This window comes from Pocillopora damicornis, chromosome 3, assembly GCF_964200805.1.
Source record: "Pocillopora damicornis chromosome 3, jaPocDami1.2, whole genome shotgun sequence".
NCBI lineage: Eukaryota > Metazoa > Cnidaria > Anthozoa > Scleractinia > Pocilloporidae > Pocillopora > Pocillopora damicornis.
The window spans coordinates 26,172,743-26,185,391 of record NC_142672.1 but is presented as its reverse complement, the minus strand read 5'-3'; the positions used below and the strand labels follow the sequence as shown (position 1 = coordinate 26,185,391).

The 12,649-nt window shown below is 36.5% G+C and overlaps 1 protein-coding gene across 6 annotated transcripts; it reads left to right on the top strand.

Annotated features, from left to right (window-relative positions):
* Positions 1 to 447: 447 nt before the first annotated feature.
* LOC149049082 (uncharacterized) lies at positions 448 to 8,216 on the top strand. Of its 6 annotated transcripts, none has more exons than XM_089199275.1 (6): positions 448 to 608; positions 4,339 to 4,506; positions 5,143 to 5,169; positions 5,495 to 5,536; positions 6,291 to 6,393; positions 6,954 to 8,216. In XM_089199275.1, exons 1-6 carry the CDS (start codon positions 542 to 544, stop codon positions 7,087 to 7,089), a joined length of 543 nt encoding a protein of 180 aa, XP_089055401.1. In that variant the 5' UTR covers positions 448 to 541; the 3' UTR covers positions 7,090 to 8,216. The 6 variants fall into 6 exon arrangements, with proteins under 6 accessions (XP_089055401.1, XP_089055398.1, XP_089055400.1 ...); XM_089199272.1 differs by having other exon boundaries at positions 449 to 608; positions 4,339 to 4,629; XM_089199274.1 differs by lacking the exon at positions 448 to 608 and adding an exon at positions 2,193 to 2,519.
* The last annotated feature ends 4,433 nt before the right edge of the window (positions 8,217 to 12,649 follow it).

Sequence of the window (12,649 nt, the reverse complement as noted above, 5' to 3'; positions counted from 1 at the left end):
GTACACCTTCTTTAGAACTCTTGAAATCAAGGTTGTCTTGAAATCAAGGATTATTTGAAAGTGTACAAAAACTGTTATTTTGAAATGAAGGGCGATTTCAAGGTTTACTTGAAACTAAGGTTTTTGTAGCGAATAATCAGCATTTCAAACTTTTTCTTTCAGGGTAACGTTCAGCCCAGAGTGTCAGGCACGCTTTAATCTGATCCTACACGCGTCTAGCAAATGATCGCCACATATGCATGATGCAATCAAATTGAGTGTGTCACTATTATCGGACTCACATCTGATTGAACCAAATTATCAGACATCAGATAATTTAAATATTCAAACCCCTTGGAGAAGTGGTGAACTTTCGTGTTCTAGATGAATTTGATAATAACTGGCTGTCAAGCGGTAAACTAACTGTTATCAACAACTATAAATATAAACCAGTCGTCGAAATCCGTTGTTTACTGAAACTTGAACCGTCTAGCTTTCGTACCTTTTTACGTAAGGTCAGATCAACCGTCAAATTAATTTTGTGGAAGCAATCCATACTGCAATGTATCACGTTCGCAACATGCAGAGAGCTTTTCATGCAATACTTTTACTCGCAATTTTAAATCGAGGTAGGTGATTTTTACGTATATTTGGCTAGCGTAGGGATTCTTTACCTTTTGGCAGTGGTCAGACGTGAGATAAAAAAAAAAGCTTGTAATAACGACTTCCGCATTCGACAGAGAGCGAAGCTTGCTCAAAGTGACTTCTACTCTTTTTAACCAGGCTGATACATGCACACGTTTTTACTGACGGGTTGCGGTAAATATTTTGCCCCATATTTTAAAAACGAGTTGCGTTGGAACGGAATTGAAAACACACATACTGCAAACGCTCAGGACACGCTCATTATAATTTCCTCGTCGCTATAACCATCCAGACTCGCGTAGGTTTTTTCTTCTGTAACCGGCCTTGGAGTTTGTTATTCCTATTGTGTATATGACCTTTCTCGCTTTGTGTCCGAACTGCTTAAAAGACTCGAACGCTTTTTGACATATACTCGCACATGGGATGAGATAAAAAGCGATAAATCTAGAGCCAATAAAGAAAGAACAAATTTGACAAGATGGAGAACAGCTTGGCACACTATTTGCAACAGTATATTTAGTGATAAAATGGAAACGACCTTTTTTGACTTTCGTTTATCTCTTCGACCTTCATCAGAGTAAATTAGAGATGCAGTCCATTCTTCTTTGGCGCATAATAATGAGAGAACCATTTTGATGGCGTATACATGTATAAAAAATAGTATAAGAAGGTGAATTGATGGGTTTGCAAGTCGGTGAAATCGGCCTAAAAACCTTACTAATTAAGCAGATTAAGGGATTCGAATTATACCTTAGGTCGCAAATTATGTAAAAATAATAGCCTAGATTCCGGCTTTCTTCTAAGTGAGAACTACCACATGCCGACTGTAAATCGCATCCTTTGTGTTCTTTTAGTCATGATCACCATGGTATATTAATTGTGTCGAATGATTTCTTCACTTCAAGGTATTTAATGTAAGTCGACCTTTTCTGACTAACAGACTCTGAAGGCTTTGCAATTCAATTTGTATTTGTGAAACGCTTGAAAGACATTACCGTCTCAAACATAAGTGAAGATAGAAAACAAGAGTAAAATATGAGTATAAAACAAGAAAAAAAAAACATGTTTACGCTCACTTATCTAATTTGAACGAAACTATCGATCGTCTGATCCGAAGTACCCGGCCAGTAAAGTTAATAAAACAGGCGGACTCATCCCAACCCACCCCTCTCGTCAAAAGAATCGAATCTAGCGAGGACTTTTCCTGTGGAAAACGTTTCTTCAGTTCCGATACCTCGAAGACACAGAAATAAGAGCTTGGAGTGAGTTAAGCTATAATTACCTTAAACGAAATCCCTTGATTTTTTTTTTTTTTTTATCGAGCACGACCGTTTCCTGTTTCCGTTTGCTGTTAGGCGACATAAATATTTTACAGAGTACAAATGTGATCTTATATCGAGTTTAGGTTGCCGGTGATAAGAGGGAGGAAGCTGTGACTTTCATGCGACATACATCCTGCTGAGATCTTTCGCAATCACCAAATCACGTCAAACCGTTCTTAGTCATAAGTGACAGAAAACAGGGCGCGTCGGTTCCTCAGAAAAAAACGGAAGTGTTCCCAAACAGACGCTCATTCATAAACATTGCGTTGTCACCAAGGTATACACGTCTCGTAACATTGATAAAAAAAGTTTTCCATCGAATAAATCAGAAAAATGCTTTGTATTTTTGTTCTAAAGTATTTTCCGACTGAAAACTACGACTGAAAAATTGTTTTCATAGACAGTTTTTTTACCGTTTCGTAATTCTCAAGAGACCTTCAAAGTTGCCTAGTAACCTTGTTTGTAGTTCGCGTGATCAAGCGAATGTAGCGAGAAAGTGGTAAGACCCTTAACTTGAAAGTATGAGGCAAAGCGCGTGTTGTGTTTTGATTCTTTTTATCATTTTCCATAAAGGTAAGTCAACCTTCTCGCCTTCTAATATTTGATGAAACGAAGTTTAGTCAAGGCCAAACTTAATTGTAGGTATCCGTTGAAAAACGTCAAGGTTTAAGGTTACTCGACAGGCTTGCAAACATGTCAATTAAAGATGGCTTCAAGAAACGCTTGTTTAATCGAGGTATATAAGTGTCAACTTCTTGTACTGTGAAAATAGGGTTTGAAGGCATAAGATTGTTCAAAACAACCGTGTTTTAGGAGCCGGATAAAAGGAAGAAACAGACAACGGTTCTTATAAAAAGGAGAGAACACATTTTAAGGTTCGTTTCATTCAGAAGCAGCGGCGTTTGTTATTTGATCGATCGAAGAACTAAATTACGCAAAAGTGATACTGGAGTGTACTTAGTAAATTGTGATAAGCTCTTTTTGTGATACGTAAACTTTTACGTCGCAAAAAAAAAAAACTGATATACATATATATATATTTCTCATTCATTTAACACTATGGAAGTTCTAATGGGGCCTGTTGAACGAATCCTGAGAAATTCAGGCCTAAATTGGATTCGGAAGCATTAAGGCTTCTTTAAACAGCATTCAGTTGAAGGCCTCATCCTTACTGCGATGTTGTTTTTTTCAAATGCTACTGAAGAACAACAAGCATCGATCGATCCCGTTTAAGAACTGTTGCATTGATTAGGTAAACGCAAGTTATAACTATATATTGATTATGCTAGGCAGAACATAACCAAATAAAATATGGGCCCGTGGACAGTCAAAACAATCTAATTGTTATTGTTGTCGACATAATGTTTCTCTGGTAGAACTAGTTTCACTACATCATGACTGTAAAAGTATAAATAATTAAAAGGATCATATGTTAAATAAAGACAGAGGCAGATGTGTTAGAGTCAGCCGTTAATAGTGCGGTGTTTTTTTATGCCGGAAAATAAGAATACTGGAAGTTTACTTCGTTTGTCTTCTATTCATGAATTAATTGGAGGCCTTGAGCAATGACGTAAAATAGAGCGAATGAAATATATCTGTAAAGCGAAGAAGAGGTAAATGACATCTTATACAGATTAAAATTTGGGTTCAAAACTCAGACTATGCTAATAAACTTTTGTCAGACTATTTTAACAGCTTCTCCGATCGAATTACTGACAAGAACCTTTCACGGCTGTCAGGCAACCTCGCGTGTCTTAAAGGTCATGTTTTCTATAAAGACAAAATTTCTAATCATGGCTAAATTACGGAATTTTATCCAAAGCTTTCTAAAACAATGAGTGGGATAGAAAAAAGTGATCTGTTGGCTATTCATGTAAATTCAAGTCAGGTTAGTTCGAAACGTTAGGTAGGTAGGACTTTATTTATGAGAGAAACAATCGACAGTAAGAAAACTGATGACCTAATGGCCCTCAAAAAAAGACAAAACAAACTAATAGCAATAGTTGTAACAATATTGATTGTAATAAAGCCTTTGTACATCGCAAAATAAAATTATAAATTGTAGTTATATACAGCTTTTAAAATTTACATGAATAATTGCGCAAGAATTTGATTATTTAAAAATTATTTTAAAAAGGGAACGCTTGAAGTTTTTGACACTAGTAATCCGTTTGAGATCCACACTTAGTTTGTTCCATTCCTTTGTTGCTCTTCGAAATCGAGATGATCAGCGGTGAAGCTTTCACTTAGAAGGTGCTGCACTTTAAGTCAAAATTAGTTAAAACGAGGTACTCCATATATTTTACATGCTCGATATTTTAACTTACCAAATCCAGTCAAGACATCCTTTTTGATTTAGCTTGTCTTTTCCATTCAACTCTGTATTTTTTAGTATCTGGAAGTATTTCGTCTTCGCAGTTGGTGAGTGTTTCGACGACTTCCGCCAATACGACACAAAGTCAAAATTATTCTACTACTTCTGTGGTTGTGGAAGGTTCTTCAACTCCTTTGATGACTTCTCACATTACATTAGCCAGTCCTTGTAGCAGCCGTGCTTCAAGTATGTTTACTGAACAGCCGTCTTCTACCTACGTTATTCCAAGTTCATCAGCTGTTTATTCGTCCATGAAGCTTCCTGAGTCTTCCCCAGAGCCCAATTCCACTCAAATCTACAATTTAAATGGTACTCCGACAATCAGCATTCATTTAGAACTGCACGTTTGACCAGAGAAAAACATGCACGCACAAGACTCTTTGTTTTGAGATGAAAATTTCAAATGATGTCTGAATGTTCCATGAATGTCTTACTATCCTTAAGTTTCGTGTATGTAGGTATGCGTAAAACTTCTATGATGTGATGCGTTTATAAGCTTCATGGCTCTTATCGTTTTCAGCGTCATAATTCACTGCCATCTCCGTTTTTCACCTTCAATGCGTGATTACCGACTTCAAAACCAGAAAAATAATAAAAATAAAAAAAAGATAATCTTGGAAATGAAAAAAAACAAACAAACAAACAAAAAACCCAGGAATTTAAAAGTCTTTTTGAGTGAAAACTGGATTTAAAAAGTTCGAATATACTATGGTTCTATTTTACAAATCATATAATCCATACACGGCTAAATGTATTGAAGCCCTATGATAATTATGTTGCCATGTAATTACATATTTTTCCATTTTTTCCTCATTTTTCCAGCGAGCACAGTGGGGCCGCCTACTACAGGTAAGTACCGTCATCAGTGATATTAAAATAAAAATTCACATCTTAGTGTTAATTTTGATGTTATTTGGTAGCGACAAGACCAACAGAAGCATCCTCAATGTGTAAGGACCGACATCACCCCAGAGAAATAATAAAAAAAAAAAAAACCAGGAACTTAGAACATGAGGTCTTTTCGCGCGAGAATTGGATTTACAAAAGTTCGCATATACTATGGTTCTATTTTAAACATCGTATAAACCATACATGGCTAAATGTATTGAAGCTCTATGATAATTATGTTGCCATGTAATTGCATATTTTTCCATTTTTTCCTCATTTTTTTTAGCGGACACAACAAAGCCGTCCACTACAAGTAACAATACTGGAGGTAAAACATATATAAAAAAACTGATCTATATACAGAAGCAGATGGCAACCATTTAGTATTTTTATCTGACCTCAAGCCATTTACAAAATATCAAAATCCGTTGGTATACAATCTTTAGATCTAGTTTTTATCATCTTCAAATTCTCTCTTCGCGTGCTTTATAACTTAATAACACTTTCATATCTTAATTATTTTATATAATTATTATCTTCGTAGAGTTGTAATTTTGCGAAAACGTGTAATTAGGAGAATAAACAAGTCCAAATATGAGGCACACATAGATCCTATTTTCAAGAAACTTAACTTACTTAAATTTCAAGGCATTCACTTGGTACAGTTATGTCAGTTCATAGTCTTATTTAAAAAAACCTGTCCACCTTCGAAAATTTGAAAACGTACCCATGAGAAACAACCAAATCCACGGCTAAAACACAGGGCATGCAAACTCTTTTTGTCCACCGTTATGTAAAACAAATATTCCGCAGTTTTCCGCTTTCTTTAAAGGTTTAAAGTTTTCTAACTCTCTAAGTTTTGAGATCAATGGCCCTTCATCCCTTGCATCCTTTAGAAAAATGATGGTTTAAAGCATATGTTATCAATAAGTATTAATTTTACTTTAATGACTATTATATGGCTTGTCGCCACATTGATTTTTCGATATCTGTTATCGAGATTTATATTTATTTCGCACTGCTTTTGAGGGAACTTAAGTTTAATCTTTCCTTTTGGTGTTGGTTTTCTTTACCATCTGTAGGAACAGAAGAACCGGATGCCAAATCCTGTATGTGGATTATAATTGGTGCTAGCGTGGGAGGAGTGGTTGTATTCGTGATCGTTGTCATTATCGTTTGCAGATGGTAAGTCAATATAACAATTCTTAGCGCCAAAACCTCTTATCCTGGATCTGGTGTCACATGTGGGTTGAGTTTATTGTTGGTTCTTGTCCTTGCTCTGAGGGTTTTCCTCGGAGTTCTTGGACTTTCCTTTCTTCACAAAAACCAAACATTCCAAACCGTCTCGTGGGATGTCAATATCATTATTATCATTATTACTCTTATTGTTATTATTATTATTACTGGTTTTATTTTTACTTTTATTTTCATTATTGTGTACCAGTTCTCCCCCAGACTGGGATACCAGGCAATCCCCTTGCATTTTTTCAAGCTTTCCTGACAGTTTTCCGGTGCTTGTATGTAATAACGATTTTAAAGAGGTTCTGCTAGGGCAACGTACGCTCCCAAAGGTATAACACTATAACTCCAGCTATGTCTTGAGCCTGAGCTGTATGATTTGGAGACAAAGGCTCCACATTTAAGGGTACAGCTCCCTCCATTGTCTCCTTACCACGTAAATTCAAATAAAAATCAAGAGATTTGAATTATCAATGTGAAGCTATTCTTCAATCTATTTATTTTAGTTTGAAGAGGAAGAGAAAAAACAGAAATGTTGTGTTACCTAATGATGCTGATGCTAATGACAAACCTGGAGGAAACGTCGCCATGGAAAGTTATAATCAGTCTGAAGAGAGGCTAAAGCTAGCACCCAGCCAATGAAACGCTTTCTTCTGTCTTAAATGTAGAAAGTAAGCACCCCATAGATGGCCACCGCTCAGCTGTCTACCACACGTGTACTAGGGGACTTTAGATGTCACATGGGAACAATATTAGTCCGTAGATCAGTGTCCGCAGTTTTAGTCGTATGATGGTAAACGTTTGTCAGAACTTATCTAGAAAACATGATTAGTCGTGAACCCCGTGAAACTAAAACGATTTTGCAAATGCGTTTTCCACGTCTCGTGAAAGAAAGATTGTAAAATATGAGTGTGTCATATCGCTTAACAGCACCTTAGTACACCTTAAGCTCTTGATACTATCTTATATTTATCTTATTTGAAAACTGGTTAGAAATTTTTTTAAAAGTGGTTTAGAAAAAGCCTCGGTTGTTCGAAGGCCGGATAACGCTGTCCATTGGATAAATTGCCATACAGCGGAAAGAATAGAATGTTTTGTTAACACCTATCAGCTGGTTAGCAATTTATCCGGCGGAAAAGCGGTATCCAGCATTTGAAAAACCGAGGCCAGAGGTATAGTTTCTTCATACGGAGACCATTTTCATCGCTAGATAGTGTGTTCAAAATTTAGGTCGTGTTTTATTCGGTTCAACCGTTTCAGGTCTACTTTGGGAACTTAAGTCGCCTTAAGTCGTCTGAAGTCACCTTAAGTCGCATTAAGTTGCCTTAAGTCGCTATTGGTTACGCAATGTTATAAGGGTTCCAACCTTTCCAATTGACCCCATTCACTCCACTTCAATCATAAGTATCAGAGGAGGAGGCATGGTGGCAGAATGGTTGGTGCACTGGACTCATCATTAGGCAGTCCAGTTTTGGTCATTGCATTGTGTTCTTGGGCAAGAAACTGTAAGCTCAAAGTGCCTCACCTCTTCCAAATGTAAATATGGGTACTGGTTGAGAGGGGAGGAAACCTTGCAATGAACTATGAGTTATTTTTAGGTGGGCAATGGCTTCCATATACATGGAAACCCCGTGTGAAAATAGTCATTCACCTGTCTAGCCCCTGTGCTGGTATGGGTAATTCCTACATATAGACAATCCTGATGTAGGAAACGTGACAATGTATACTCTTCTATTTTCTTAATAAAACAGCCATCTGTTTCAACTAAATTTCATGATGAACAAGTTGATCAAAAGGTTGATACTGTATATTATCATCAGTAAATACTAAATATAAAATCAATTCAAACCTAAAGTTCCGGATCATCATGATAAAACAAAATAGAAAGACCTTAAACCTTTGTAGCTCAACAAACCTACTAAAGGCGTAAATATTTATCTATCTTGAGACTTTGATGGTCTTTTTGTAAATTTCATTTTCGTCAGTTTGATGATCAACACACATGAGCCCCTTCTAAGCCGAGCCTTTTACAACAAACATGGCCGCCAGTCATATTTGATCGCGTGACTTAGTTTTTTCCCGTGACAACACGCACGCGAGCCTGCTGACAAGTGTACAGAGAAATAACCAATTTATCTGTGCAAAAAAAAAAAAGAAAAAGAAAAGAAAAATCATCAAAAAACTTCAAAATAATTCACTCTGAAAGTTTCACTAGGCGATCTGAAATTAATGTGTGATCTAGAAAAGCTTATTTTCCTCTGAGCTGACTGAACATTGTATCAGCCTCCACAAAAAACAGAACATTCCTAATAACCAAAAGAATGTCATTTTGAATCACTACTCAATATTTTGGTATTTAATGTTAGTGAAACTTCAATCATCCTAAAACATCCATCACAACTTGATAATTTTAAATGTGAACTTAACAGTTAATGGTTACCTCACTCTGAATGATTAATGTTAACGGCCATACATTTTTAAATTTGTTACTTAACAGCCTATATTATAGTACAGGAATAAAGACATAAACAGGAAATATTAGACCTTTGAAAAAGCATAATACTGCTGCCTAACATGAAGATTTTACTGACTGATCATGTCATCATACTTTGGCATTGTCAAATAAAACAAAAAATCTTCAAGATCTACAATGTTGTAATGAAATATCTTCAAATTGATTGTGTTACCAAGTTTACCAACTGCTTTATAATTGATATGTAGTATACCAATGCGCTATACGATGCCGCAAGATGAGAGGACATTTTGTCACCCTTGAATTGGAATATTTTATCGACAAGTTTTTACTGGTCTTTATCTATTCTGCCGAAAAGAAACCATTGTGTTTAATGGAAATATAAGACAATGAAGTCTTTATTTTGGTTTCAGTGAGGAAAATCAGGCATCTAATGTATCAAAATGGACAGTGCATCGAAGTTTTGACTGTAAGCCAGACATCGGGGCCCTGGACAATACAAATATTCCAGGAAAAGTATCACATGAAGAACTGCTCGGGAACGCATTGAAGCAGCGAACAAAGGAAAAAAACATTTCTTTCTACAAGTTTAGCATAACTTGGCTGCAAATGAGAAAACTTAAATAATAATAAAAACATTGAAATAAACTTACAAGCTCTTGCGTGTCACGGTTGTTGATCGTTAAAATTGTGATAACAGAACTGATGTCATCTACCTACGTGATACAGCAGATTGCGGCTAAAGGTAAAAGTTAGATTGTTCTCGCATTTCAGTGTTGTTTAATAATTTATTAACAGTTTGAACTAAAGTTGACCCGGGAAAATAGATCGCTTAAACCACCCATTACATTGTAGCGCTAACTATAACGCGTTGGTTGTATTCGCGTATTTAATGTTTTGTATCTGCTAAGTCATCCAACTTCCTCTATGGCCTGGAATTTTATTTTTCTTACCAAAAAGTTTGTAAATTAAAGGCATACCACAAACTACTTGTTGACAAAATCCAGAGATTAGGAGGAACTGTGAGCGACTGCTTCAATGAAAACACCACGCACTTGCTTTTCCCTCTTGGAGTAGATTATCATTTTGGCCTGCATTCTTTCCAATCCACGGCCCAAAGAAAAAGTCTGCCTTGTGTGTATTGACTGATTAGCTGCTTGTATTACCGAAAGACACAATTCGAAGTAAAGTAAAGTAAATGTTCGGTAATAGCAGATAGTAAGAGCGTACTTGGCGAGAGAGCTTGAATTTTCGCGGTAAGCATGGAAACTAGTTAGCAGCGCAAAGGTTACTGGGAGAATTAAAATGGCTGAGACTAGAGAGCCAGTTATAAGTTTGTAGAATTTCGTTGTGAAAAGTAGTTGGAAAGACTGGAAAGGAAGTATTTCTACGAAGGACCTTAGCATATGGTTCTCAGTATGGTATTGGGAAGTTTTGTCTTACTAGGCAGGAGAGCAACAAGTTGGTTGGGTCCCTAAAAAGGACTGAGCAATTTTGGATGCTGTTGGAAAGGCATGCCAAACTTTCATGCCTAAATTGACAGTGCCAAAAATATGGGAGTCAAGTTTATCAAGATAACAATTTTTATAATTTGTGAAGCTTTGTGAAATAATTAATACACGTAAATAATCAAGTTAGTTTTTTTTAATTTTGTGGAAAATTTATTGATAGTTTTATACAAATCATGTATCTTTTCTTAAATTAAAAATTTGCAAAGGAACTATGTGTATATTTTTGATAGGTTTGTTTGATGTTGGGCATATAACCCATGATGTTTTCCTAGCTATTTATTCACTAGCTTTGACTGTATAATTTAACAATAACTGTTGTGTTAATTCTGTTTGAACATTTTTAGCTAACTTGGTTTCCTGGCTGTTTATTCACTAGCTTTGACTGTATAACTAAACAATAACTTTTATGGTAATTCTTTCTAAGTTTTTTTTTTGGCTAAATGGATTTGAAATCTGTATATTTTAGAATAGGGTGACTTGTAAGCATACAGAAGTAACCAAAATGACTACTGTGTTTATTGCGAGGGTTTCTGTTGATATTTTTAAAGTTTATGGAGAGACTGTTACTAACTTTGGTTTTATCACTTCAGTCATATAAGAAATCGCTTTAAGTCGCCTTAAGTCACCTTATGTGGCCTTATGTAGCCTTAAGTCGCCCATAGTCGCCTTAAATCGCCTTAAGTCGCAATATTTCAATTGACGCAGCAGTCTTAGATGCCACGCTACCTTGTGGGCCATTAAGAATTTTTGATAAATTAGCAACTTCGTTTCATTCCCGCGCAATTACTGAAGAGTGTCGCTAAGCGGCCCGACTGCCTCTTGAATGCTTAAGAGTTTGCGCACCTGGCGCTTTTCATGACTGAGAGGATCAATTTCTTCATAAATTCTCGTCAACGGCCATCTCGGTTCTCGGTTCGTTAAAGTGACTATTTCCCGTATCCCGCTCTTCAAAATCGCCGATTCCCGTGTCCCGTTCATTATAACAATCCCGCCTCTCGCCCTCTTCTCGCCCCCTATTTAGGGATTGAAGCTCAACTTTCGTCAGTTTCTCAACTAAATATTCCACCACGGTCGATTTTAGAGTCAAGAGCGACGAAGTCTTTATTAACAGCAGTGTACATAGTGAGCATATTTTGGTTGTGCTATTTCCTTTTGCCTGTGTTCTTCTTAGCGCCCCTATTTTAGGAGTCGTCACACCATCTCTATGGACAGCGTGTGCTTTAACCGCGGCGGTAGTGTTACGTCATATATATGAAGCCTATCTTTCAGAAAGTCTGACAGCTAAATTGTAACGATTTTAAAATTATCCTCATCATTACATTTAGAAATGCAACCGATTACACTGTCATCGGTTGCATTTCAACAAATAGTATTTTGTTGAACCATAATTTGAATTTTTGAATAAGCAGGTGCATTTGAACAATTGTTTTCTCTCTTGAGGATAAAAAGCAAAAAAAGGTTCATCATTAAATAAAAATGAAACTTGGTCTCAAGAAGGTCCCGGATGTGAGACTTGTGCTCTGCGTGCGCAATTCTGGAGGTTCAGTGACTTCAAGAGGAAGGTGTCAAATTTCGGTCATGTCTTTTTCTTGTTATTTCAAATGCTCAATAAAGTAAAAAAAGCTTCCACTTGCCTGTCACTCATGCTGACAGGCAGTGTGACTCTTTGTCAGCTGTCGTCAAGCAATAACACGGTTGGTAGGCTCCGCCCCTTGGTTTAAGCTCAAATGTAAATTACACTGTGTTAATATTATATACGCGTTGGCAAGTGAATCATTTCGAATTTTAAATTTACCGCCACAAACGAAGACGGTTTTGAATGGCGGAAGGAAATAAAAACCTTGACAAATTTTTTCCATCGTGATGAAAACGTAGAAACCTATGAGAGCTTTTGAGAAATCAACCTGCTGTTCACTCGCTTTGGATCGGCTGCAGCTCAAACTGTTTTGAATATAGACGCGCATGTATGCCACGACGGTTGATTAAAATATGATCCAAAGGTAATAACCTAGAGCGCCTCTCCTTTTATTGTGCGCCTTCGCGTTTACAGTACAAATTAACGAATGTGGCGCTTATTAAAATGCAAAGAATGGTGGCGCATACGACTAAATACCGGGCCTCATACCTAGACAAACTTGACACATTTGACTGACGCAACGAAAATAAGCAATTTTGTTCTCGATTGGAATATGACAAAAAAAAAACCTTAGAGTCCTAG

Excerpts from the sequence above, each read along its gene's own strand:
- LOC149049082 (XM_089199272.1), top strand. The coding sequence starts at position 542 with ATGTATCACGTTCGCAACATGCAGAGAGCTTTTCATGCAATACTTTTA. Across the intron at positions 609-4,338 it reads ACTCGCAATTTTAAATCGAG|TATCTGGAAGTATTTCGTCT; the intron begins GTAGGTGATTTT and ends TGTATTTTTTAG. Across the intron at positions 4,630-5,142 it reads TCAAATCTACAATTTAAATG|CGAGCACAGTGGGGCCGCCT; the intron begins GTACTCCGACAA and ends TCATTTTTCCAG.